General features: G+C 49.8%; 1 protein-coding gene across 1 annotated transcript in view; it reads right to left on the reverse strand.

The window, feature by feature from the left end:
* The window catches only part of SMCHD1 (structural maintenance of chromosomes flexible hinge domain containing 1), a 2,274,803-nt gene that overhangs the window by 591,527 nt on the left and 1,655,304 nt on the right, over window positions 1-27,972 (reverse strand). The window contains exon 40 of the mRNA XM_086965602.1: window positions 1,143-1,295. Coding sequence (XP_086821728.1) covers window positions 1,143-1,295 — 153 coding nt within the window. The remainder of the gene's footprint in view (window positions 1-1,142; window positions 1,296-27,972) is intronic.

A 27,972-nucleotide genomic window follows, 5' to 3' on the forward strand; every position in this document is an offset into this window, starting at 1 on the left:
CTATGAGCACCGGCAACCACCTGCTGTGCCCGGCGCCGACCCCCGCTCCGGACAGGCGCTAGCCTACCCGGAAGGCTGGGGTGTGCCCAAGACAGGGCTATGTGCACCGGCAACAACCTGCGGCGCCACAGGGAGCCCTGTGGGGCTATGCCGCGTGGCAGAGGTGCCATGGGTCGAAGAGGGGGACCAGCTGGGCCACGCCCCGACTCCATGTGGAGCGTAGAGGGGGACCCAACCGGCCTGCGCCCTAACGACACCACATCTCAGACGTTCCTGGGATGTAAGGAGTCAATTGGCGCCGGGGGCGTACCCGACCGCAAGTCCATCGGAAACCCCGAGGACGCCCCAGGAACGGGAGAGGACCCAAGGGAGGCCTGCAAAGCCGTAACATAGGCCTCCATTTGGGCCAGAGGCTCCCCCACACCCGGAAAGGGCGGATAGAGAGGGGGTGACCGTCGGGAGCACATGTCCGGAAAGTTCCGGGAACCAGTGCCCCTGACAACAGAAGGTGAGGTCGATGACCTAGGCAACAAGCGCTTTGACTTACCAAGTGTAGAACAACGGCCCCGGACCCCAGAGGGCGATCAATGGCGGAACTGAAAAATAGAGGGACCTGCAGTCGGCGAAGAGGCCGGGGGACGAGACAACTCCGCCTGGGACAGCCGTGCCGAGAGAAGCTTCAAACGTCGCTCAGGCCAAGACTTCAGTTTCAGACGTTGGAAGGCTTCACAGTCCATGGAGTCATGGTGCTCGCCGAGACACCACATATAAATAAGATGCTGGTACGTCGCGGACAATTGCTGCAAACAGGAATTACAAGATTTAAAGCCCGAAGGCATCGCACACTGTTCCCGAAGGGTCGAAAATGAAGCCTGCAGACAGGCCAGAGGAGCTCAGTCTGGATCCGCGTTGCTTGCGGCAAAGAAGGAAACTGCTGCCTGCGCGCCTGGAGGGACTTATATGAACTCGCTGAGGTCACGTACGTCGACGATGTAAGGACAGGGTCAAGTGGCGCCGTCCTCCGGCGCACAGAGGTCTCACGCCTGGGATATTTTAAGCTAAGGAATCTGTGGCTAGATGTCTATCAGATCCAAAGAACAACACAGTCTTTAAATGACAAACAAGAAGTAACAAAAACTTACTGTAATCTGTACCAGTCCATTTTTGACAGGGAACTCAATTTTACTAGTATTACCCTCAAATTGTGGAATATCTGTATCCTCTTCTGAATTACTTTCAATGCGAGCTATTACGTTGCCAGTCAAATTCATGCCAGCAGGGTTGTCATATTCATCCTAGACCAAAACAATTTAATTAGATGTGCGCCATCTTAACGTTTTTCTCTTTTTTACATAAAGCATGGAGTTCAGATTATATCACCTTCAAAACATTAAAAGCTGCATCGCAAAACATGGCTACATCACGAAACTAAGCATTATTTTACGCCACACTGTATTTATTGATAACACAACATAATCTAGTAACCAGATTTTTTTTAAGCTTATTTAATTTAGTAGCTAGTACAATACACACCCCTCATTTAACATGTTCTAAATGCCTGTTTCAATAGCATCGATGAGTAGGAACTCAAAGAATTCAAGGCGATTGTTGCTTTCTGTAATAGATGTTCCGGATTGATGTACATCTTTAATTTTGAGATTCCTCCAAATGCCAGATTATAAGAGGAAAACAAATTCTAATATTCTACGGTAGACGGCATGAGGTGCAAAGAAGAACAACCTGTGGAGCCACATGTGTGACTTGTGAAAGTGTAGAGCAAGTTTCTTACAATCTGTAATGCATTATCTGGGAGAGACAGGATCTAGCCGCAGATCCTGATCTTAGAATCCTCCCAGAAGCACCAGACTGTATCTCGACAGTTTTTCAGCAGTACCTCTGTGGGTCGGTACAGGGCGTCGAGAGACTCCGTAGCGATGTCGTCTTCCAAATGTGACATCAATAGAGCCCATTTATGCCCTCCCCAGATGCACTGACATCAGTTTCAACTGTGATTATTTCCGAGCCAACAAAGATGAGCCACTTAGAAAAGCAGTCTCTAGAAACAGTGTGCCAAAATCACAAGTTACTACTTATGCAATGATATATATTTAAGAGACATTAGTTAGTGATAGATTCCTTACCTTAGAATATCCTCAGGCGACAGACAGGTTCTGGAAAGTTTTTCGTCAGCAGTGCCCTTGCGTGTCTGAAGGTGGAGTTGTGCAGCTCCACATCCGTCGCTGGCGTTGTAGCACCGAAATGACATCACAGAGACTTCTAAGGTGCCACCCATGCGCGCTGACGTCAGTTCTTAGCCACAGCTTTTCCGCGCCAGAAGCGCAGAGCCATGACAAAAACCAACACTTGTTTCCAAGAAACTCGGGCCCTGAAAGGGGATGACCTTAACCCTGGATATCGGTTCGCAGAACGGGGAGGATGGGTGGGTCGGTAAGGAATCTATCACTAACTAATGTCTCTTACAGATATATCGTTACACAAGTAGTAACTTGTGCATCTGAAAGAGACACTTTAGTGATAGATTCCTTACCTTAGAATAGATACCCCAGAAATACCAACCCCGGTGGTGGGTCTACGAACAAGATTACACCAGAAAGTAACAGAGAACAGAACGGTCAAAGAAGCCGTCTCTCCCGACTTGACTGTCAAGGCAATAATTCTTGGTAAAAGTGTGTGGCGAGACCGACGTAACTGCCTGACGAACAAGTTACTTACCTTCGGTAACGCTTTTTCTGGTAGATACTATATCTGCCTGTGGATTCCTCACCTTGTGAATATCCCCCTTGGGTCAGCAACATTCGGAAATTCTTTTTGTAGCCTCGCGCCGACGTGGACTTGGACGTCATAAAGACACGGCATCGCACGCGACTCCGCTGACGTCACCGACGCCTACAATAGGCCCACGCCGGCGTGATGACATCAGTTCCGCTCTTTTTTCCGTGCCATCGAGGCACACGGACGGACCAATGACAGGAGAAATATACATAGTATACACAATACACAATAGCCAAGGAGAAACACACATAGTGTGAAGCAAGTGCAAGAAAGCAATGGAAACAACTCCTTAACATTACAATATATAAACAATATATTACAGTAATACTGGTAAAGAAGAGTGGACAACGGGGAGGCGGGTTGGTAAGTGAGGAATCCACAGGCAGATATAGTATCTACCAGAAAAAGCGTTACCGAAGGTAAGTAACTTGTTCTTCTGATAGATACATCTGCCGTGTGGATTCCTCACCTTGTGAATAGAGTCCCACAGCAGTCCCCACTCCCGGAGGAGGGTGTCCACTCTTCTAAACCAGGAAATCCTGAAGGACAGAACGCGCAAAGTGGCCGTCCCTCCTCACCTCAGTGTCCAAGCAGTAATGCTTTGCGAACGTGTGGAGGGAAGACCAAGTTGCTGCCCTACAAATGACCTCTACAGGAACACCTCTAGCCAATGCTGAGGTAGACGACTTAGCTCTAGTAGAATGAGCCCTTATACCCTCTGGAGGATCCTTACCGGCCAAAGAGTAGCAGATCTTAATACAGAGGACGATCCATCTTGACAAAGTTCTCTTATGGACCGCTCTTCCTCTTTTGCAGCCAGCAAACCCAACGAAGAGCTGGTCATCCAAACGACAGTCTTTAGTCCTGTCCAGGTAAAAAACACCGCCCTCTTAGGGTCCATACGGTGTAACCTCTCCTCCTCCTTGGAAGGATGTGGGGCAGGATAAAAGGTAGGGAGGGTAATGGATTGACCAAGGTGGAAAGGAGTCACCACCTTAGGAAGAAAAGCAGCCCTGGTCCTAAGAACAATCCGATCAGCATGAATGGTCAAGAAAGGGGGCTTGGAACTAAGAGCTTGAAGCTCACTTACCCTCCTTGCCGAGGTTATTGCAACGAGGAAGACTGCCTTAAGAGTTAAAAGCCTTGTAGGAGAGTAGGGTCTGCAATCCTATGATCACCCAGATGTTTTGCTTTTGTTTCACTGGTTTACGACTTTCTCTGGCTGTGGGCCTGCCAATCAGACCCACAGCCTAGCTGTTCTCTCACTAAATTGACATGTGTACCTTGAGTGCATTATCCAATTAGGACTGGGCCACCTTATCAGACCCTGTAACTCAGGGCATAGGTGTACCCAGGGCCTACCAGGGGCTGAAGCATGTATTATGCCACCCCTGGATGGCCATCTAAATCTGACACAACTGGCTGCACGACAGCTGGGGCAAGGTGGTGTAATCACCCTTTGCTTTAGATATAGTATACCTATATCTAACCCTAAAATGGACACACAGATTCCTATCAGTCACTCCTATGGCAGGCCTTGACAATCCTGAAGGCAGAGTGCTTGGAATCGTGTGAAATGGTGCTCTGGCATGAGCTGAGCCAGTTTGCAGCTGGCGGAACCAAGTCCTAATAGCTGTTCCATGATAACGCATACCATATACTCTTAAGTGCATTATAATCCTCGCGGTTAAATGCTATCTTTGGTATTGCTTTATCAAAACATGTCGAGTAAGGTGTCATACGAATTGGAATACTAACCCCTCGCCAATTCTGGCGACGGGGTTAGCATTCCACCCTTCTAGAGGGACACGACATGTATGTAACTGTGAACCCCGGTTAAAGTTAACTGAAGCCTCAGCTCCACAAAATGGATGCTGCCACCACAGACACGAGTCTGACCTCCTGCTGCTGGGAGTCCTTCCAGCGAGGAGAGCTTGGACAAAGGGTTTCCTGTCAGGGGAGGTGCTAGCACCATCCCAGACAGGGTTTTGTGTATCCTGGGTAGGCAGGGCTTTACAGGAAGGTGACTGCAGAGTGGCACCCCGGTGCTCACTACGCATCTACCGGCTAGAACCAGTTCCAGGGGCACACCAGCCCCTGGCCTGGGGAAAGTCCGGCATGGGAGAGGGGTGTAACCACCCCCCTTCCTGGTCCCACCCCTAGGGCAGGACCTAGTCGCTTACCCACCCCTTTCTTTAGGATAAAGGCAGGGGCGGGGACCCTTCCAAATTAGATTATCTTTGAATCAAGAAACTACTTTCTACGAAAGGAACTCTCGACTTCTTCTCAAGTTTTCTCCCTTGTGGCTAAGGAGTAGTCACCCTGCATCCGCAGGCACCATCTAAGAACTCTGCGGTTTGCTGCACGTCCTTCCTCAGGAATCCGACCGACCAGCACGACGAGACCCGGCTTCCCTGGCACCTCTGACCTCTACCTACCTCTACAGCTAAGCTGAGAACCGTAGGTGCGACGAGACCTCGAGGGACCGGCCATCATCAGAACTGCACGACTTCTATCCAGCACGATCGCCGAGGGATCCTCTGGTGAGTGCTTTGGGGTCCGAGAAGCCCCGACTCTGAGCAGCTCCAGCACCGAAGTCCAGCCTCCCAGCATCTCCACGATCTGCGTGGGGCCCTTCTGCTTTTTGCTGCTCACCGCGTTGTTTGGCTACTAGCCCGCTGGCTTGTGGCCTTCTTAACGACGCCCGACGACATCACTGCTGCTGGTCTGGTTGCTCCAGACTGGCCCTTGCTCCCTTCCAAAAGAGGAGCACCCCGGACCCTCCTGGTCCACTCCAGACGCCATTTTGAGTCCACCGCGTGGGCTTGAATTTGCCAAGACTTGTTGCCCCAATCCTGGGTCCAGCGACGTCGACAGCTTCATCCATCGTGGGACAGCTCGCACCTCCATCCTGGTCGCCGACAACGCCTCCTGGTCCGTGAGATCTGCAGAGCCCAGCGTCGCCCACTCACCTAGTCGAGGTGACTACCATCCGGTGCCCTCCTGGTGCCACCTGACTACTGGCTAGTAGTCACGAACTTGGTCCCCTCTGCTTTCAGGTGTCATCCATCTTCGATCCAGGCTTGGATCACTCGAACTCTCTTCACTGGTCGCCTGCCAGCAACTTCTTTCTACAGGCTCCTGGTTCGTCTACGAGGATTCCCGACGTCTTTTGAGACCTATGCAGCTGCAGCCCCTGGGCTAGGTAAACTCGGCATTTCTGTGCCCCAGCATAGCCTCACTATCCAAGGGTCAGGATCCCCTGTCGTTTTCGATCTACCTTATCGGGTTCGCCCGAGAACACTAACTTTGCTTTTACTAGCTCCCATAGACTTTGTCCCGCATCCCGCGTGAGAGTGCACACTCTGCACCTGAGTCCCCTAGGCCTCCTACTAGTAATCTGAAGGTTCAGTAACGTAGTCCTAGCGATTCCAAAGCCTATTAGTACAGTACTTACCTGCTAGTAATTTCGCATTCCACTTTCATAGTATATGGTTTTTCGTGCCCCTCGGGCATTTGTGTAAATTGTGCAACTTAAAGTATTTTCGTAAGAGTTTTGTTGTGTGCTTAGTACCCTGTCCTCATAAAGAGTACAGGGCTGTTGTGATCTAAATAAATACACTGTTTATTTTCATAACACTTGTGTGGTGTCCTTTCACTTGGTGTTCAAGGCGTAAATGTGATGGTATAACAGCTGGCTTAACACGCCCTCTAGAGTTTAGCCCGAAGACTGCTCGTATCCACGCTACTAGGATAGCTGGTCTATAAGGTTGACTTACAACCAATCATCAATAAGGGTTGTTGGACTGATACATAGTGTTCACTAGAATAGTGAGCACTGCATATCAGGCCACCTTCTCACAAGCCGCATAGGACACTTATGAAGAGGCTCAAAGGGAGCACCCATCAGAAAGGTTAAGACAAGATTTAAGTCCCACTGAGGCACAATAAAAGGAGTTGGAGGGAACTTATTTGTGAGGCCCTTCAGAAGTCTTAAAACTACAGGAGACTTAAAAAGAGACGGCTGGTCAGGCAAACAGAGAAAAGCCGACAGCGCCGAAAGATAGCCCTTAACCGTGGCAACAGCAAGCCCTTGCTGCGCCAGAGAAAAGGCAAACTGGAGAACATCAGATAAACGGGCTCTCAAAGGGTCAATAGAATTCCCACCACACCAAGTGACAAATTTAGACCACCTATAAGAATAGACAGTTTTAGTGGAGTCACGCCTGGCTGACAAGATGATATCCACCACGTCAGGTGTGAGAGAAAAGGAAATCAGGTTGCCCCGTTCAATCTCCAGGCATGAAGGTGCAATGTCTGGAGGTGGGGGTGTAGAACCTGTCCCTCCATCTGAGAGAGGAGGTCTGCCCTGAGAGGGAGACGGAGCGGCGGGTGAGAGGAGAGGTGGAGAAGATCTGTATACCACACCCTTCTTGGCCAGTCGGGGGCGACCAATATGACTTGGGCACGGTCTTGGCGAATCTTCCTCAGAACCCGAGGAATCAAGGGTATGGGGGGAAATGCGTAAAGGAGTTGATTTCCCCAACTCAACTGAAACGCGTCCCCCAAGGCTCCTTGCATCGGATACTGGAGGCTGCAGAAGGACAGGCAGTGAGCATTCTCGCGAGTAGCGAACAAGTCCACCTGAGGAGTCCCCTACGTCCGAAAGACGTGACGCACCACCTCTGGGTGAAGCCTCCACTCGTGGTCGGCAGAGAACTGCCGACTGAGAACGTCTGCACGAACGTTCAGAACTCCGGCCAGATGATTTGCCATCAGACAAATCTGGTGGTCCTGAACCCAGGACCAGAGACGCAGAGCCTCTCTGCAGAGACACCGCGACCCCACTCCCCCCTGCTTGTTGATGTACCACATCGCGGTCGTGTTGTCCGTCAGGACTTGGATCGACCGACCGCGAAGGGAAGGGAGGAAGGCCTTGAGCGCCAGACGTATCGCCCACAATTCTAGAAGGTTGATGTGAAGCAACCTTTCCTCTGGAGACCAAAGACCCTTGACCTCCAGGTCCCCCAGATGAGCACCCCAACCTAGAGTGGATGCATCCGCAATCACTGTGGCCACAGGAGGCAGCTGAAAAGGCTTCCCCTGAGACAGGTTGCCTTCCACGCCCCACCAAGACAAATCCGCCGCAGCTTCTCTGGAGACCCTCACTCACTCCCTGAGATCTCCGTTGTGCTGATACCACTGCCTGCGGAGGCACCACTGGAGCGCCCTCATGGTCCATGTGCATGGTTGACCAACAGAATGCAAGAAGCCATCAGATCGAGCAGGCTAAGGACCTTCAGGACTGGTACTGCCGCTCCATTGAAAAACAAAGGAATCATTTCCTGTATGTCGCGAATCCTTTGAGGAGGAGGGAATGCACAACACACAGTAGTGTCCAGTACTGCACCTATGAACAGGTTGCGCTGGGAGGGCACCAGGTGAGATTTGGGTACATTTACCGAAAAACCCAACCTGAACAACAACTGGGTTGTCTCCTGCAGATGATGGAGCACTCTCTCGGACGACTCTGCTTTGATCAGCCAGTCGTCCAGATAAGGGAATACAGGAATCCCCGACCTTCTGAGATGCGCTGCCACCACTGCCATCACCTTGGTGAAGACTCGAGGCGCAGTAGTAAGCCCAAACGGAAGGACCGCAAACTGATAGTGCTGCGACCCCACCATAAAACGGAGATACTTCCTGTGCGACTTCAGGATGGGGATGTGAAAGTACGCATCCTGCAAGTCGAGCGACACCATCCAGTCTTCTTCCAGCAGAGCCTGAAGAACCTGAGCAAGGGTGAGCATCTTGAATTTCTCCTGTTTCAGATAAAAATTCAAGATCCTGACATCCAAAATTGGACGAAGCCTGCCATCCTTCTTGGGGATCAGAAAATACAGGGAGTAGCATCCCTTACCTTTTTCCTGCTCCGGGACCACCTCTATCGCACCCTTCCTCAACAGAGTTTGAACTTCCTCCTGTAGGAGTAGTAGATGTTCTTCTGAGCAATTTCCCTGGCAAGGAGGGTAATTGGGAGGGAATTCCCGAAAGGGAAGGGCATACCCATTTTCTACGAGATTGAGAACCCAAAGATATGATGTAACCGATTCCCAATCCCGTAGAAAGTGAGTAAGCCGACCCCCCACCAGACCCACATGATCCTGGATGGCGGATCTAGGGCTGCTTTTCTGTAGCCGGGGGGTTGGAGGAGGTGGAGGAGGAAGAGGCCTGACGCCCTCGAGGACGCGCCCTTTGCCTTCCCCTGTACGACTTATTCAAGGTATTTTGCTGCTGCTGCTGCTGTTGATGCTGCTGCTGACCTTGTCTAAATGTACGAAAAGAAGAGCGTCCAAAGCCTCTGAATTTCCTGGCCGTAGAACCTTTAACTTGTAGACCAAGAGATCTAGCAGTAGCCCTGCTATCCTTAAACCTCTCCAAGGCCGAATCTGCCTTTTTGCCAAAGAGTCCATCTCCATCAAAAGGCAAAACTAACAATGCAGACTGCACATCAGCAGAAAAATCTGAGGATTTTAACCAAGCTGAACGCCTCGTGGCAACAGCAGTGCCCATGATCCTTGCCACAGAATCTGCAGTATCTAGGCCGCTCTGAATAACCCGACGAGCTGCCGCCTGAGTGTCAGATAAAACTTCCTCAAAGTCACCTCTGCAGTCTTCAGGAACCTTTGGGATCAACGTACGTACTGAGTCCATTAGTGCGTGGATATATGTTCCCATAAGGCAAGTGGCATTCGTTGATTTTAACGCCATACTCACGGAAGAGAAAGTTTTCTTGGCCACTTGATCCTGCTTTTTAGCTTCCTTGTCACCAGGAACTTGGGGAAAAGCACCTACTGACTTTTTGGAACATGCCGCCTGGATCACCAAACTTTCAGGAGAAGGGTGAGACGACAAAAAGGCAGGGTCCTCAGGAGCCACTCTATACCTTCGAGCCACACCTTTCGAGACAGCAGGAGCAGAAAGAGGTTTCTTCCACACCTCCATAATGGGATCTGTCAAAGCATCATTAAACGGGAGCAAAGGCTCCACTGCCAAGCTCGGAGAATGAAGAACCTCAGTAAGCAGATTCGATTTAAACTCAACAGTAGGTAATTTTAAACCTGAAAGTCCCGCTGCTTTTTTCATCACCACGTGATATGGCTGAACATCTTTAGACGGCACATCAGAACCTGATGGCAAGACCCACTCTGGAGAAAACTCAAGACCACTAGCCTCTGCTAGATCCTCGAAATAATTTTCATCCAGCTCACCTTCCTCCAAGTCAGATTGAGACCTCGGCTCTTCCAGTAGTCGTTGAGCCTCCCTTCTAGATCTCTGCTTAACACGGAGTGCAGCCGGATCCACTGCCGACCCTGACGGCGCCGGAGCCGACGTCGGAATCGAATCCGAAGGCTTAGAAAGATGTTCCAAAGATTTGCTTGGAGCGGGCGACGCGGTGCTGGAGTCGTCGACTTCGGACGATCCGGCGTCTACCTCGGTGGAGCCTGGTACTGCCACAGCGGGGTCGGAGCTGGCAAAAACGGCATGAAAGGTGCCGGGGCATATGAATGAGGCACCCCCAAATTAAATCCATTGGACCCATAGGATCCGAAGGCGCTCCAGAGGGGTACCAAGACTTCGAGAAAACATCATACATAGCGTTAAGAAACGCTGAAGGATCTTGACCTGGAGCTGGAAAAGGTGGATGCTCAGGTCGACCTCGAGGTAGATTCGAATCTGTCTCAACAACAGGAGTCGATCCCTCAACCTCCACAGGAACCTCATCGGCCTCTTCTTGTGCCGGAGATGGAGCCGGAGTCGGATCGGGTGCCGGAGCCGGTGAATGTACTGGGGACTCCGAAGGCGAAGCCTCGCCCTCTTGATCCGAAACCTCTTGTGGAGTAATAACCTTAGATCTAACCTTCTTGGGTGATCTCGACCTCGAGCCAGACTTATCACCCGAATGACGTCGGGACTCATGTCTCCTCTTCTTATGCTTCTCACGAGAGCTCGAAGCATGATCCGACGAAGACCTCGAAGCCGACGCCTCCCGAGACCTCGATCTCTACCTCGACTTCTTCGAATGGGATTTCGAAGATTTTCTTTCTTTATCGGCCTTCAGCTTAGCCACAAGAAGCTTAAGACTCCCTTTCTCGCAGGGCCATTGGATTCATTTTTTGACACGACGAACACCCATCCACGCCGTGGTCGGAGCTCAAACACCAAATACAGTCCTGGTGTGGGTCCGTAACGGACATCATCTTTCCACATTCCCTGCAGGGCTTAAAACCCGTCTTCTTTGTCGACATATTAGCGAACAAAGTGGCAAGAGAACAGAAAAAAACGAAGAAATACAGGAACAGAGTAACTAGAAGCTACAGAGTATCCCAAAACCGTTAGCGTCGACGACACGGAAAAAAGGGCGGAACTGATGTCATCACGCCGGCGTGGGCCTATTGTAGGCGTCGGTGACGTCAGCGAAGTTGCGTGCGATGCCGTGTCTCTATGACGTCCAAGTCCACGTCGGCGCGAGGCTACAAAAATTTCCGAATGTTGCTGAAGCAAGGGGGATATTCACAAGGTGAGGAATCCACACGGCAAATGTATCTATCAGAAAAATGTCCTGCAAGACAACACCGCGACCCAAGGCAGTAGTGGCTGCCGTTGCCCTGGTTGAATGGGCACGCAGCCCCACAGGAGGCTCCTTCTCAATTAACGAGTAACATGCTTTGCTGCACAAAACGACCCACCGAGAGATGGTTTGTTTGTGCACGGCCCGACCTTTTTTGGCACCCACGTAGCCAACAAAAAGTTGGTCATCCAACCGGAACTGTTGTGTGTGCTTCAGATAAAACGAGAGCGCTTGTTTTGGGTCCAGACGGTGGAGCCTCTCTTCCTCCTTTGAAGGATGCGGAGGCGGAAAGAAGGTGGGCAAAGTAATGGTCTGCCAGATGTGGAAGGGTGTGACAACTTTTGGCAAGAAAGAAGGACGAGTCCTTAAAACCACCTTGTACAAATGAACAAGAAAAGAAGGTTTAGCCTGGAGCTCACTCACTCTTCTGGTAGAGGTGATAGCTACTAGGAAAGCGAACTTTAGAGTGAGAAGACTAAAGGGACAGTTATAAAGGGGCTCAAAAGGAGCGCATATCAGATAGGTCAAGATAAGATTTAAGTCCCATTGAGGCATTATGAAAGGCACAGGAGGAAACGATAAACAACCGGGGACTGAAAAAGAGAAGGCTGATCTGGAAGCCGCAGAAAGGCAGGGATGGACGAAAGATAACCTATGATAGTGCCCAGAGCAGAGCCCTGCTGGGCCAAAGAGAGTTGGAACAGAAGGACCTCGGGAAAAGGAGCAGAAAAGGGGATCCACAGCCTTTGCTGTTCACCATGCCACAAATTTGTTCCAATCAGGCCTATACCGTTTTAGTGGAGGGACGCCTGACTGCCAGAATGACATCACAGACTTCAGGAGGAAGTTCGAAAGTTGTCAACTGTCACCGCTCAATCTCCACGCATGGAGGTAGAGGCTGGACAGGTTCGAGTGGAGGACCGTCCCTGCTGCTGCGATGGAAGATCCTGCCAAAGAGGCAGTTGGATCAGGGGATCGATCGCCATGCTGAGCAGCTCGGGATACCAGTCTCTTCGTGCTCAATCTGGAGTAACAAGAATGACTTGTGCCCAGTCGAGACAAATCTACTTCAGCATTATGGACAGAAGTGGTATAGGCGGAAAGGCGAATAGTAGACCGCAAATCCACTAGCGACTAAAAGCGTCGCCTAGCAAGTGCCGTCTTGGCAATTCCAACGGCAAGAACTGATGACATTGCGCATTCGCTTCGGTGGCGAATAGATCTAACCAAGACTCTGCAGAAAGAGACCTTGCGCCACGTCCGAGTGCAGACGTCATTCATGATCCATCATGCACCGGCGGCTGAGTTCGTCCGCCCTGGTGTTCAGAGAACCTGCCTGGTGTTCAAACCACCAAGGAAATGCCTTGTTGTTCCAGCCATGTCCAGAGGCGTAGAGCCTCCGGAGGCAGATTCCACGACCCAACCCCGCCCTGTTAGTTGCAGTACCACATAGCGGTGGTGTTGTCCGTGAACACCTGCACTACACTTCCCCAGACAGAGGGAAGGAATGCTTTCAGTGCAAGTCGGATCGCCCGAAGCTCCCAAAGGTTGATATGTATCCGGGATTCCGCCTGAGATCAGAGGGCTCTGATCTCCGCCTCTCTCAAGTGGCCACCCCATCCCAGGAGGGACGCATCCGTCACCACTGTGTGCTCCGGTTGGGGAAGGGAGAGGGATCTACCAATGACCCAATCGCGATTCGTGAGCCACCACTGCAATTGACGTGCAGTGCACTCTTGAGATCTGGACATGATCAGACAGTTTGCCCTGATGCTGTACCCACTGAAACTTCAGGTCCAGGTCCCACTGCAGAGCCCGCAAATACCATCTGGCATGTTGCACCAGCAGGATGCAGGTGCCATTAGGCCCAGGAGCCGTAGGTTCATCCTTACTGGAACCTGGGATAGAAGCTGAAAGATCGGAATCATAGCCTGAATATTCCGGACTCGCTGCTCGGGAGGAGAAACCCGAAACTGTGTCGAATCCAGAACTGCTCCGATGAAAGGGAGCTTCTGAGAGGGACTCAGGTGCGACTTCGGCACGTTGATGGAGAACCCCAGCAAATGCAGAAAGTCGGCCGTAGTCTGGAGGTGGTGTGAGAAGTTGGCCTGGTATATGATGTTCACTATTCTAGTGAACACCTTGCACCAGTCGAAACAACCCTTATGGTGATGGTTATAAAGTCAACCTTATAGACCAGCTATCCTAGAGATGGCGTGGAGTCTTAGGCTAAAAGACTCTTGAGGGCGTGTAAAGCCAGCTGTTTTACCATATGTAACCCCTTGAATATCACCATACAGGATATATATAAAATATATATGTATTTTATTTACTAACACACTCCTCTGAACTCTTTATGAGATCAGAGGCAAAAGCACATAACAAGTTACACTTAGAAATACTTTAAATAGCACAATTTACAGTTAGGCCCTAGGGGCGCGTAAGACCATATACTAAGCAAGTGGTATAAGAACCACGACTCGGGAAAGGAGAAGGCCTAGGGGATCGCTGGGGCTACACTATCTGACCCTTAGGTTAGGAGTAGGAGGCCCACAGGCGTCGCGTGCAGAGTCAGTACTCTCACTCGAGAGTCAATAGAAAGTCAATAGGAATGTAAAAGGTAAGTAAATTAAGATTTAGGACACTTCCGGTCTAGCTAGAAGGATACAAATAAAAAACCTAGACACTTGGATAGTCAATACCCTTGAGAGCACCAAAGTACTCGCGTTACCTCACCCACAGGAAGCGGGTGCAGAGGTGTGAAGATGTGTCGGGTTTCGTCGTTGAAGTCTATGGAGCCTGTGAAGAAAGATGCTGCAGGCGACCAGGAGGAAGATGTGCGGGTGGATACAAGGGTGGATCGAGGATGAAGAGGACCTGAAAGCAGAGGGGACAGAGTCTAGATCACTAGCCAGTGACCGGGTGGAACCAGGGAAGGAACCAGACGTCGCCGAGGAGCAATCAGGTGCTGGGTTGCAGCTTGTCGTTGCAGCCACGCGGACAAGGAGGCGTCGAGGACGACCAGGTACTGGAGAGGAGCTGTCCCACGAAGGTTCTCGCAGATGGAGGGGTTGGCTTCAAGATCGGAGCCAACAAGCCTAAGCAGGATACACAAAGAGCTTCTGGTGCAGACCAGGAGGGTCTGAGGTACTTCACCTTTGCAGGGAAGCAAGGGCCAGTCTGGAGCAACCAGACAAGCGTTGGAGTTTCAAAAAGGATCGTCGTCAGGGGCTACTAGCCAACGGGCCAGCAACCGGACAACGAGTTGAGCAGAACATAAGCAGAAGGGCCCCACGCAGATCTCGTGGAGTGTGGAGGGCTGGTCTTCGGTGCAGGTGGAGCTCGGTGTCGGGGTGTCACAGCCCCCAGGGCACAGCTTCGAGGAGGCCTCAGGAGCTGCGCTGTTAGCAAGTTGCAGACTTTCCACGTTACCTGCTTCCACGGGTCCTGATGCCTTCCACGGGGCTCAGCTGTGCTGGAGTTGTGCAGTGGGGTCAGAGGGATCCAGGAGGCGAGGTCTTGTCAGGCTCTGTGCTCGGGTTCCGGCGGGAATGGGGACAAAGCAAGACGTCGAGTTGCTGGATGGTGCCTGGTTGCCCAGGGTGGTCACTCCTTGGCCACAAGGGAGATTTCTTCAGTCGGAGTGAATGTCGAAGGGTCCAGAGTTTCGTCTTCAGTTCGATTCCAGGATTAATCTAAAGTATCCTGGGTCAGCTCCTACCTTTATACAACTAAAGGGGGCTGGTTTGCTCACTAGGTCCCTCCTATGGGTGGGACCAGGAAGGGGGGTGCTTACACCCCCTTTCTTTTGTCCAGTTTCGCGCCAGAGCTGGGGCTGGAGTGCCCCAGCAACCGGTTTGAACTGGGGTATGCATGAAACACCTAGTGTGCTCCAGGCAGTGTCTGTTTCTATTCAGCCCTCCCTGTCCCAATACACATCCTCCTGTCTGGGGTGGTGCTCGCACCTCCCCAAGCAGGAAACCTATTGTCCAAACATCCGTGACTGGAAGGACTCCCAGCAGCAGGAGGTCAGACTTGTGTCTGTGGCAGCAGCATCCATTTTGTGATGCTGGGGCTCTGGTTAACTTTAACCGGGATAGTCAGAACTAACATGTCTTCTCCCTCTAGAAGGGTGGAATGCTACCCCTGTCGCCAGAATTGGCGAGGGGGTAGGATTCCAAAGTGTATGACACCTTACACGACATGTTTTGATAAAGCCAAACCAAAGTTAGCATTACCCGCGAGGATTATAATGCACTTAAGAGTATATGGTATGGCAATATCCTAGAACAGCTATAAGGACATGGTTACGAAAGCTGCAGATAGGCTCAGATCATGCTACAGCACCATCTCACACATAACCAAGCACTCTGCCTTCAGGATTGTTAAGGCCTCCCATAGGAGTGACTTATAGGTTACGAATGTGTCTATATGTAAGTAGGTATAGGAATACTACACCTAAGCAAGGGGTGATTACACGACCTTGCCCCAGCTGAGTGATCAGCCAGTTGTGTTTATTTGAGTGGCCAGCCAGGGGTGGCACAATACATGCTGCAGCCCCTGGTAGGCCTTGGTTACACCTATGCCCTGAGTACCTATGGTACACTTCTACAGGGACTGACAAGGTAACCCAATTCCCAATTGTGGATGTACCTAGAGTACATGGTGAATTTAGAGATAGTGCATCTGGGCTGTGGGTCTGATTAGCAGGCCCACAGCCACATCTAAGTCGAAAACCAGTAAAGCAAAAGCAAAAAGTGGGGATGACCATAGGAAGCAGACCCTACTCACCTACACAACCCCCCCCCCCAAACTTAGGGACATTAAACTAACCTTGACCAGTTGAGTATTCATGTTCTAAGTGGAAATATCGGGAGAGTCCATCTGCATTGGCAATGTCAGTCCCAGGTCTATGTTCCACTGTAAAGTCCATCCGCTGTAGGGAAATGGACCACCTAGAAATTTGGGATTTTCACCCTTCATCTGCTTTAACCATAGGAGGGGCTTGTGGTCTGTCTGAATCTTGAAGGGACTGCCAAACAGGTATGGCCTCAGCTTCTTCAGGGCCCAAACCACAGCAAAGGCCTCCCTCTCTATAGCTGACCAACGTTTCTCTCTAGGGGCCAGCCTTCTGCTTATGAAAGCAATGGGCTGGTCTTGACCATCTATATTCAGTTGTAAAAGTACAGCTCCCACACCCAATGTAGGAGAGTAGGGTCTGCTATCCTATGGTCACCCCAGATTTTTGCTTTTTGCTTCACTGGTTTATGACTTAATGTGGCTGTGGGCCTGCCAATCAGACCCACAGCCTGCTGTTCTCTCTCTAAATGCATGCCAAGGCACTTAAGGTGCCTTACCAATTGGAACATGGATCACCTTGTGAGCCCCTGTAAAGTGTACCCTAGGTACCCAGGGCATAGGTGCACCCAAGGCCTACCAGGGGCTGCAGCACGTATTGTGCCACCCCCGGCCTGGCCTTACTATTTGACACAACTGGCTGATCACTTAGCTGGGGCAAGGTGGTGTAATCACCCTTTGCTTTAGGTATAGTATCTCTATATCTAACACATACAAGGACACACAGTAACCTATAAGTCACTCCTATGGCAGGCCTTATCAATCCTGGAGGCAGAGTGCTTGGTTATGTGTGAGATGGTGCTCTAGCATGAGCTGAGCCTGTCTGCAGTTTTCGGAACCATGTCCTTTAGCTGTTTCCTGATAGCGTCATGCCATATACTCTCAAGTGCATTATGAACCTCGCGGTTAAATGCTAACTCTGGTTTGACATTATCAAAACATGTTGAGTAAGGTGTCATACGAATTGGAATACTACCCCCTCGCCAATTCTGGTGACGGGGGTAGCATTCCACCCTTCTAGAGGGACACGACATGTACAGAACCTGAACCCCGGTTAAAGTTAAACAGAGCCTCAGCATCACAAAATGGATGCTGCCACCACAGACACAAGTCTGACCTCCTGCTGCTGGGAGTCCTTCCAGCGAGGGTGGCTTGGACAAAGGGTTTCCTGCCTTGGGAGGTGCTAGCACCACCCCAGACAGGATTTTGTGTATCTGGTTAGATAGGGCTGAATAGAATCAGACATGCCCGGGGCACACAAGGTGTCCCCGTGCATAGGCCAGTTCAAACCGGTGCTGGGGCACTTCAGCCCCAGCTCTGGCACGAAACTGGACAAAGGAAAGGGGGTGTAACCACCCCCCTTCCTGGTCCCACCCATAGGAGGGACCTAGTAGGTAGTCCAGCCCCTAGAATTGGTTTAAAAGTAGGAGCTGAGTCCCAAGACGGCAGATTACCCTGAAATTCGACTACAAGAAGAAGAAACTCTGGACCTTCGACGTTCTTCTGCTCAGAAGACTGAAGAATCTCCCTTGTGGCCACCCTGTGAACACAAGCACCATCCAGCGATCAACGACTGCTTTGCCCCCGCCTCCCGCCGAAGCCCGAGCCCAGAGCCTGACAAGAACCAGACTCCCAGACATCTAACCGCCCGATCCACAGTCCCTGCTAAGCTGAGACGAGTGGAGGCGACCTGAGACGTGGGACCGGACCTCTTGAAAAGTCGACGAGAAGCTGACTGCGCAGCACCCGAGGCACCCTCACCGCTGTGCTTGGGGTCTTGATGAGCCCCACCACCGAGCTACATTTGTACCAAGGACCAGCCCTCAAGCTCTCACGAGATCTGTGTGGGGCCCTTTTGCTTTGTTCCACTCGACGCGCCTTTCCGGTCACTAGTCCGTTGGCTAGTGGCAATTTTGGCGACCAAACGACAACTTTCCACCGCTGGTCTGGTTGCTCCAGACTGGCCCTTGCTGCTCCCAAAAGCAGCAACCCCTCTGACCTTGCTGGTTAGAGTGAGAAGCCTTCTCTGTTTCCTGCGTGGCTTATATTAGCCAAGGCCTGTTTGCTCCGATCAAGAAGCCGACACCGCCATCAACTAGAGCCTACGTGGGACAGCTCGTGAGTGACTCCTAGTCGTCATCATCGTCGCCTAGTCCACGCTGCTGAAGAGACAAGCTTCACGACATCACCTGTTGGCACCCGACAACGCCTGGTTCCTTCCTGGTTCCACGCCGGTCACTGGCTAGTGACTGTGAACATTGTCCCCTCTGCTTTCAGGTCTTCATCACTTCGGATCCACCCTTGGATCCACCAGAACTCTTCACATCAGGTCGCCTGAAGCATCAACACTCCAAAGCTCCATCTGGGCTCCTGCAGAATCCCGACACACTTTGGCTCCCCTGCACCTGCTTCCTGTGGGTGAGGTAACGCTGGCACTCCGGGGCCCCCGAGTAGTTTAACACTCCTAGTGTCCAGATTCCCAAGGGTTAAGTCCTAGACTGACCGGAAGACTTCCTACCTTCACCTTTAACACTTTTGCGCATCCATCGATATCAATGTGAACTGCTTCTAACTTTGCGCAATGCAAACCAGATCCCGAGGGCCTCCTAGTTCCTAACTTGAGTTAGTCCAGCATAGCCCCAGCGATTCCCAAAGCCCTAGGTCTTACTTCCTTTCGACTCGTGGTACTTATACCACTTCTTTAGTATATGGTTTTAGGGGCCACCCGGGCCTATCCATATTTGTGCCACTTTTGTATACTTATCAATTGTATTGTTTTAACGGGTTTGCTTCTGCGCTCATAAAGAGTTCAGGGGACTATTTGTAGTAATAAATACATATATATTTTGAATATATATCCTGTGTGGTGTCCTTTCACTTGGTGTTCAAGGGGGTTACATATGGTAATACAGCTGGCTTCACATGCCAAAAGAGTTTAGCCTAAGACTGCTTTGTCCACGCTACCACTAGGATAGCTGGTCTATAAGGTTGACTTACAACCAATCACCATAAGGGTTGTTTGGACTGATACAAGGTGGGCACTAGAACTAGTGAACATCATATATCAGGCCAACTTCTCACAGCCAACTCAGAAGCATCTGTTTGGACTATGAACTCTTTGGAGTAATCTGGACTTTTCAGAATTGGGGCAGTGCACACGGCCTGCTTCAGGTCATCAAATGCCTTTTGACAGCTAATTGTCCACTGAACTTTCTTTGGCATCTTTTTGGAAGTGAGGTCATTTAATGGTGTCACAATGGACCCATAGTTTTTCACAAACTTACTGTAGTACCCAGACAGGCCCAAGAAAGCTCTGAACTCTGTCTGGGTGGTTGGAGGAGTCCAGTCTCTGATGGTCTGGATCTTACTCTCCAGTGGTTGAACCTGACCCCCACCTACCAGATGGTCCAGGTACACAACCTTGCTCTGCCCTATCTGGCACTTTGTAGCCTTGATAGTGAGGCTTGCCTTTTGCAGAGCCTCTAAAACTTGCCTCAGGTGGACCAGGTCATCCTCCCAGGAGGAGCTAAAGACAGCAATATCATCTAGATAAGCTGCACAATAGTCTTCCAATCCTGTGAGAACTTGATTCACCAACCTTTGGAAAGTGGCAGGTGCATTCTTCAAACCAAAGGCCATTATCACAAATTGATAATGTCCCCCTGGGGTCGAAAATGCTGTCTTGGCTTTTGCATCCTCAGCTAATCTGATTTGCCAGTAGCCTGCTGTCAGGTCAAATGTGCTCAAGAACTTGGCAGAAGCCAATCTATCAATGAGCTCATCAGCCCTGGGGATGGGGTGGGCATCTGTCCTAGTGACAGCATTGAGACATCTGTAGTCCACACAAAACCTCATCTCTCTCTTACCATCTTGGGTGTAAGGTTTTGGCACCAGGACTACTGGACTGGCCCAAGGGCTCTCTGAGGGCTCAATAACTCCCAGCTCTAACATCTTTTGGACCTCTGTCCTAATGCAGTCCCTGACATGGTCAGGTTGCCTGTAGATCTTAGTCTTGACAGGCAGACTGTCACCAGTGTCCACCTCATGAGTGCACCAGCTTGTATGACTTGGGGTCAGAGAAAAAAAATGTCTGAAGGACTGTAGAACTTGTCTACAATCCTGTTGCTGATGGTCAGAGAGGCTGTCTGAAAAGACCACACTATCCACTGAGCCATCATCAGGGTTTTGTGTAAGCAGGTCTGTGAGAGGGTCACTCTCTTCCTCCTGCCCCTCATCTGTAGCCATGAGCAAACCTATGTCTGCCCTGTCGACAAATGCTTTAAGTCTGTTGACATGAAGCACCCTGTGGGGGCTTCTGGGAGTCCCAAGTTCCACCGAGTAGGTGACTTGTCCCTTCTGTTTAACTATTGTATGTGGTCCAGACCATTTGTCCTGGAGTGCTGCTGGGGCCACTGGCTCCAACACCCATACCTTCTGTCCTGGCTGGTACACAGTCAGCACAGCCTTTTGGTCATGCCAAGCTTTCTGTAATTCTTGGCTGGCCTCAAGGTTTTTGGAAGCCTTCTCCATGTATTCAGCCATCCTGGAGAGGAGCCATGTACATAGTCCACTATGTCATGCTTAGGCTTTTTGAGAGGTAACTCCCAACCTTCCTTCAGAAGACATTGGGGTCCTCTTACAGGATGCCCAAACAAAAGCTCAAAAGGGCTGTAGCCAACCCCCTTTTGTGGGACCTCTCTGTAAGCAAGCAGAAGGCAGGGTAAAATGATGTCCCATCTTCGCCTCAGCTTTTCAGGTTACCCTTTTATCATCCCTTTGAGGGTCTTGTTGAATCTCTCCACAAGCCCATTACACTGTGGGTGATAGGGGGTGGTGAACTTATAGTTGACACCACACTCCTTCCACATTGCAGTTAAATATCCTGACACGAGCTTTGTGCACCTCTGTCAGAGACAACCTCCTTTGGAAACCCCACTCTGGAGAAAACTCCAAGTAGAGCCCTAGCCACAACAGGAGCTGTTGTAGTCCTCAGGGGAATAGCTTCTGGATACCTGGTGGCATGATCCACTACCAACAGTATAAATCTGTGCCCAGATGCTGTTTGGGGGTCCAATGTCTATCCCCACTCTTTCAAAGGGTACCCCCACCACAGGTAGTGGTATGAGGGGCCTTTGTGGTGCCACCTGATTTGCCACTGGCTTGGCAGGTAACACAGGAGCGACAAAACTCCTTTGTATCTTCTGACATATGGGGCCAGTGAAAGTGAGGGACAAGCCTGTCCCAAGTCTTGTTCTGGCCCAGGTGTCCTGCTAAGGTAATATGATGGGCCAAGGTAAGAGGGAAGCCCCTAAATTGCAGAGGTATGACCAACCTCCTGGAAGCACCAGGCTTGGGGTCTCTAGCCTCTGAATAAAGGAGCCCATCATCCCAATACACTTTATGGGTACCTTGAGCATTCCCAGCAGCCTCAGCAGCAACCTGCTGTCTGACGGGTTCAAGAGAGGAACAATTTAATTGTGCCTGCCTCAGATCTGCGCTTGAGGGTCCCCCTGTCCCAAGAAACTCAACCTGATCAGGCTCACGTTCTTCTAGGACAATTCCCTCTTGGATCTCAGAATCATCCTCCTGGGAGGGCTGATCCTCAACCTGGGGCAGGGGGGAAGGCACTGCCTTAACCCTCTTCCTCTTTCTCTTGGGTAGTGTCTGATCTATTGTTCCAAGATCCAGCACTTGTTCAGGTAAGCACTTTTTGGCCTGTGACCTGGTCACAGCAAGGACATGTCCTGAAATTCCCGGCATTTCTTCATGGGTCCTATACTCCACCTCAGACCAAACTGAATTTTAAAGATCATTTCCCAACAGACACTCTACTGGAAGGTCTGAACTCACAACAACTTTCTTGGGGCCAGTTACCCTTCCCCAGGAGAAGTTAACAACTGCCACACTATGGGAAGTAGTGGCATTGCTAGCATTGGTCACTAGGTACTTCTCACCTACTATGATCTGTTTAGGGTCCACAAAGTTAGGTGTCACCATGGTGACACTGGCACATGTGTCCCTGTAGGCCTGAGCCATCTTGTCATTATTAATAAAAGGTGTCTGCCTGTACTTGCTCAGATTACTGGGACTTACAGTAGAGGGCATTGCTATGTCCCCATCACAGACAAGTACAGCCTGAGTTGGTACTCTGACTAGGTCAGACTCCATCTCAGTTCCCAGGGTCAACCCTACTACACCCTTTTGCTGGGAACCACCACTAACAGCTGGACTAGGGGGGAAAGTTGCCTTAAGGGCATTGGTGGCTGGTGCTGTGCCCTTCTTGGTGCACTCACTAAACCAGTGAGAGACTGACATACAGTAGCCATACCAGGGCTTCTTTTGGCCTTCTTGTTTCTGTTTGTTCTTTTTGGAGCCACCCTCACCGCCTGTGCCTTTTGGGGGCCTGGTGAAGACTTCTGGTCGTTTTGTTTCTGCTCATTACCCTTCTGGTCTGCCTTTTTCTGATCACACCCCTGGTTCTGGTTTTTCTGCTTAATCCTGGTTCTGACCCATTTGTCTGCCTTCTTTCCCTATTCTTGGGGAGAGGTCAGATCAGAGTCAATCAGGTATTAATGCAATAACTGGTTATGACAGTTGTTAAGTATTTACTCTCTCAAGATCAAATTATACAATCCTGTATAGTCCTTAACTTCACTTCCCAATAACCAGCCTTCCAGAGCCTTAGTGGCACAATCAACAAAGTCAGTCCAGTCCTGAGTCTGTGTCTTCTGGGTATCTCTGAACAACAACCTATATTGTTCAGTGGTTAGGCCAAACCCATAAATCAGAGCACTCTTCAGGACAGAGTAGTTGTTAGCATCCCCATCACTAACTGTGATGAACTTATCTCTACCTTTTTCTGAAAAGGAGAGCCGTACGATTGCTGCCCACTGACTTTGGGGTACCTGCTGTACTCTGCAGGCCCTCTCCAAAGCAGTAATCCATTTGTGGATGTCATCCCCTTCTTTGTAGGGGGGCACAATCTTGCTTAGGCGTCTATTGTCATAGGACCTATCTTTATCCTTAGGGATAGTGCTGCCACCAGTGGGTTCTAACCCACTCTCTCTATGCTCTCTAGCACGAGCAAGCTTCTTTTTGGCCAGGGCAACCTCAAGTTCCTGTCTTTCAATCCTAAGAGCAGCTTCTCTCATTTTGGCCTCATGTTCCCTTCTCTGAGGGGAAGTCATCCCTCTCTGAGCAGAGCCATGAGAGTCATTTGAAGCATGAGATATGAGAGAATCCCTGGAGCGAGATCTCCCTCTTCTCTGCCTCTGGTTAAGCCCACTTGGGGGTCGGTATGAGGGCTGCCCATACTGACTCCCATGTATGCTTAAGTTAGCCTCACTGAGTCTTCCGACTAAGGCCTGACTGTTTGTCTCAAGATCAGAATCATCTCCTTCTTCCTCTTCTGGTACTGGAGTATCAGTATTATCATCTGAAGAGGGAAAGACTTCATCTGCACTTCCTGTATTATCTGTCTTGGGGGGAAAGTTGAGCATCATTCTCTTCTAATAACTCAATTAGGAACTTGAGGGTAGGGTTTGAACCCTGTTTTAGCCTTCTGGAGGTACACAATTGTCTCAACTCTGGAAAGGCTAAGGCTTCATATCTAGAAGCAGTCCTCAAGGGATCTACTTCTGCAGGCAGAGAACCACTGGGGTTCAATGTCTGAGACATGTTTTCTAGTGAGGTGGATGTATTGCACCTACCTACACTATGTGTTTTTCTAAAGAACCTCTCTAGGAGTTGTAGTCAGGGTGTGCTAGGCCCAGGCTCTACAACAGCTAAGTTCAGTAGAACTTAAGTATACTAAGACTTGTTTGTATATGTACCTACAGGTACCCGTGTGATCTTTCAAATGATATCTCAAGATTACAAGTGGTAAAACAACAGCAAGCTCTAATTCCAACCGCTGCACACCAATGTGAGAAGTTGGCCTGGTATATGATGTTCACTATTCTAGTGAACACCTTGCACCAGTCCAAACAACCCTTATGGTGATGGTTGTAAAGTCAACCTTATAGACCAGCTATCCTAGAGGTAGCTTGGACAGAACAGTCTTAGGCTAAAAGACTCTTGAGGGCGTGTGAAGCCAGCTGTTTTACCATATGTAACCCCTTGAATATCAAATGAAAGGACGCCACACAGGATATATATAAGTATTTAATTTACTAACACACTCCTCTGAACTCTTTATGAGATCAGAGGCAAAAGCACATAACAAGTTACACTTAGAAATACTTTAAATAGCACAATTTACAGTTAGGCCCTAGGGGCGCGTAAAACCATATACTAAGTGGTATAAGAACCACGGCTCGGGAAAGGAGAAGGCCTAGGGCATCGCCGGGGCTACACTATCTGACCCTTAGGTTAGGAGTAGGAGGCCCACAGGCGGCGCGTGCAGAGTCAGTACTCTCACGCGAGAGTCAATAGAAAGTCAATAGGAACGTAAAAGGTAAGTAAATGAAGATTTAGGACACTTCCTGTCTAGCTAGAAGGATACAACTAAAAACCTAGACACTTGGATAGTCAATACCCTTGAGAGCACCGAAGTACTTGCGTTACCTCACCCACAGGAAGCGGGTGCATAGGTGTGATGATGTGTCGGGTTTCGCCGTTGAAGTCTATGGAGCCTGTGAAGAAAGATGCTGCAGGCGACCAGGAGGAAGATGTCCGGGTGGATCCAAGAATGGATCGAGGATGAAGAGGACCTGAAAGCAGAGGGGACAGAGTCTAGGTCACTAGCCAGTGACCGGGTGGAACCAGGGAAGGAACCAGACATTTTCGAGAAGCAATAAGGTGCTGGGGTGAAGCTTGTCGTTGCAGCCACGTGGACCAGGAGGCGTCGAGGACGACCAGGTGCTGGAGAGGAGCTGTCCCACGAAGGTTCTCGCAGATGGAGGGGTCGGCTTCAAGATCGGAGCCAACAAGCCTAAGCAAAGGCAACCCAAGCAGGATACACAAAGAGATTCTGGTGCAGACCAGGAGGGTCTGAGGTACTTCACCTTTGCAGGGAAGCAAGGGGCCAGTCTGGAGCAACCAGACCAGCGATGGAGTTTCAAAAAGGATCGTCGCCATGGGCTACTAGCCAACAGACCAGCAACCGGACAACGCGTTGAGCAGAACACAAGCAGAAGGGCCCCACGCAGATCTCGTGGAGTGTGGAGGGCTGGTCTTCGGTGCAGGTGGAGCTCGGTGTCGGGGTGTCTCAGTCCCCAGGGCACAGCTTCGAGGAGGCCTCAGGAGCTGCGCTGTTAGCAAGTTGCAGACTTTCCAAGTTACCTGCTTCCACGTGTCCCGACGCCTTCTACAGGGCTCAGCTGTGCTGGAGTCATGCAGTGGGGTCAGAGGGATCCAGGAGGTGATGTCTTGTCAGGCTCTGTGCTCGGGTTCCGGCAGGAACGGGGACAAAGCAAGCCGTCGAGTTGCTGGGTGGTGCCCGATTGCCCAGGGTGGTCACTCCTTGGCCACAACTGAGATTCTTCAGTCTTCAGCTTCAGCAGAATGTTGAAGGTCCAGAGTTTCATTTCGGGTTTCAATCAGGATCTAATCTCAGCTCCTACCTATATACAACTAAAAGGGGCTGGATTACTGACTAGGTCCCTCCTGTGGTTGGGACCAGGAAGGGGGGTGGTTACACCCCCTCTCCTCTGTCCAGTTTCACGCTGGGGCTGGAGTGCCCCAGCAACCGGTTTGAACTGGGGTATGCATGGAGCACCTAGTGTGCCCCAGGCAGTGTCTCATTCTATTCAGCCCTCCCTGTCCCAATACACAAAGTCCTGTCTGGGGTGGTGCTCGCACCTCCCCAGGCAGGAAACCTATTGTCCAATCTCCGTGACTGGAAGGACTCCCAGCAGCAGGAGGTCAGACTTGTGTCGCAATTCTGAACCACTCCAAATAAACAACACGTCATCAATGTAACGGCGCCAAAACGCCACATTGATTGTGAAAGTTTTGCCTGAAGGACCTGTATTTTTGGTATCACTTGATATAGAGAGCCTTTATACGTGCATCCCACAGGATGACACTATCAGGGTAGTTACGGATACACTGAACAGCTCAGAATGGATGTGAAAGACCCCACCCTCATTTGTGGTGGATTGTGCCACACTAGCCCTGAAGAGAAATTTCTTTCAATACCAAAGTGATCTTTTCCTTCAAGCCACTGGGACTTCGATGGGCAGCACTTTTGCCCCTAGTGTGGCGGTGCTCTATGTTCATGACTTTGAAAGTAAACACATCTTTCATACTTCGAATCCTTTCACAATCAATGTGGCGTTTTGACGCCGTTACATTGATGACGTGTTGGTTATTTGGAGTGGTTCAGAATTGCGACCAAGAATTTTTAGCCTGGATCAATACCTGTAATGTACATCTTAGATTCACTCACAATTACAATCAAAGTGAAATGCTTTTCTTAGATGCTACAATTACAAGAAGAGGCAATCGTTTGCAAACTAAGAATTATCAAAAACCCACTTTGAAAAACAATCTCTTGCATTTTACCAGCTTTCATCCCCGTCCACTTAGAGAAAATCTCCCGTATGGCCAGTACTTGCGCCTCAGACGCAACTGCAGTGAGATAGGAGATTTTAAAGATCAATCAGTGGAGCTGACAAACAAGCTGAAAACACGGGGATATCCTGAGAAGATTCTGAAAAAAAGTTGTAAACGGGCAAAAAAACAACAAAGGGAGGCCTTAATAGAAGACAATCCAAAGACCCCTGATGATGATATTCCTCTTACATGCGTTACAACCTATAACTGTCTGTCAAACACAGTGAGTCGGTGTATAAACAGACATTGGACTATCCTTACAAGTAACAACCACAATTGGAATAAACCTCTCTTCTCCTATCGGAGAGCGAGAAGCTTAAGAGATTCATTGGTACATACACGACCAACAATAATGTCAGGACAGATGGAAAATACTGTGCTAAATGCGTGGGGGTGGATGTAGCGCCTGTCATCTTAAGTCTTCAACAAAAACCTTGACTTTGGAACCAGGAAAAATCTGGCATTTACGACAACATACGAATTGTAATTCCTGTAACGTAGTCTATTTAATAATCTGTCCCTGTGGACTACGTTACATAGGAATGACGACAAGACGCATTAAGTTAAGGATCTGCGAACATCGCAGTAATATAAAATGCAATAAGAACACTACAAAACTTACTGCTCATTACATTGAAGCAAATCATAATCAAAAATGACATCAGATGGACAGTAGTAGAACAAGTACACACTAGCGCAAGAATGCAGGAATCATTATTCAAAAAAAGAACAGCGGTGAGTGTACAGTCTCTCAACTCACCTACAAGGTTTAAATGACAATATCCTGTGGGAACTGTAATGCATCGTTAATCTGTTTTGCCAGCAGGAGCATGTCTTTCTACTAGACTGATTATGAATAATAGACTGGTCAGTATTTGAATGTTTCCTTGGATCGCTAACCGAGGATTCGGGCTCTTAGGGTTTATCTAGATTTGAGATAGTCACTCAAAAGTTGCTGTTTCAAGTTATAATACATATCAAATTATATTGGAATACGTTCTTTAAAGATAGTTTGTACATCGTATCAACAAATGATACAAACAAACAGTGTTCATTCACTTGAGACTAATAAAGTTATTTCATAATCTAAATACCACCACTGGCCCTTTAAAAATTTGATAGCAACAACCACC

The sequence above is a fragment of the Lissotriton vulgaris genome, chromosome 4_1, assembly GCF_964263255.1.
Source record: "Lissotriton vulgaris chromosome 4_1, aLisVul1.2, whole genome shotgun sequence".
NCBI classification, from domain to species: Eukaryota; Metazoa; Chordata; class Amphibia; order Caudata; family Salamandridae; genus Lissotriton; species Lissotriton vulgaris.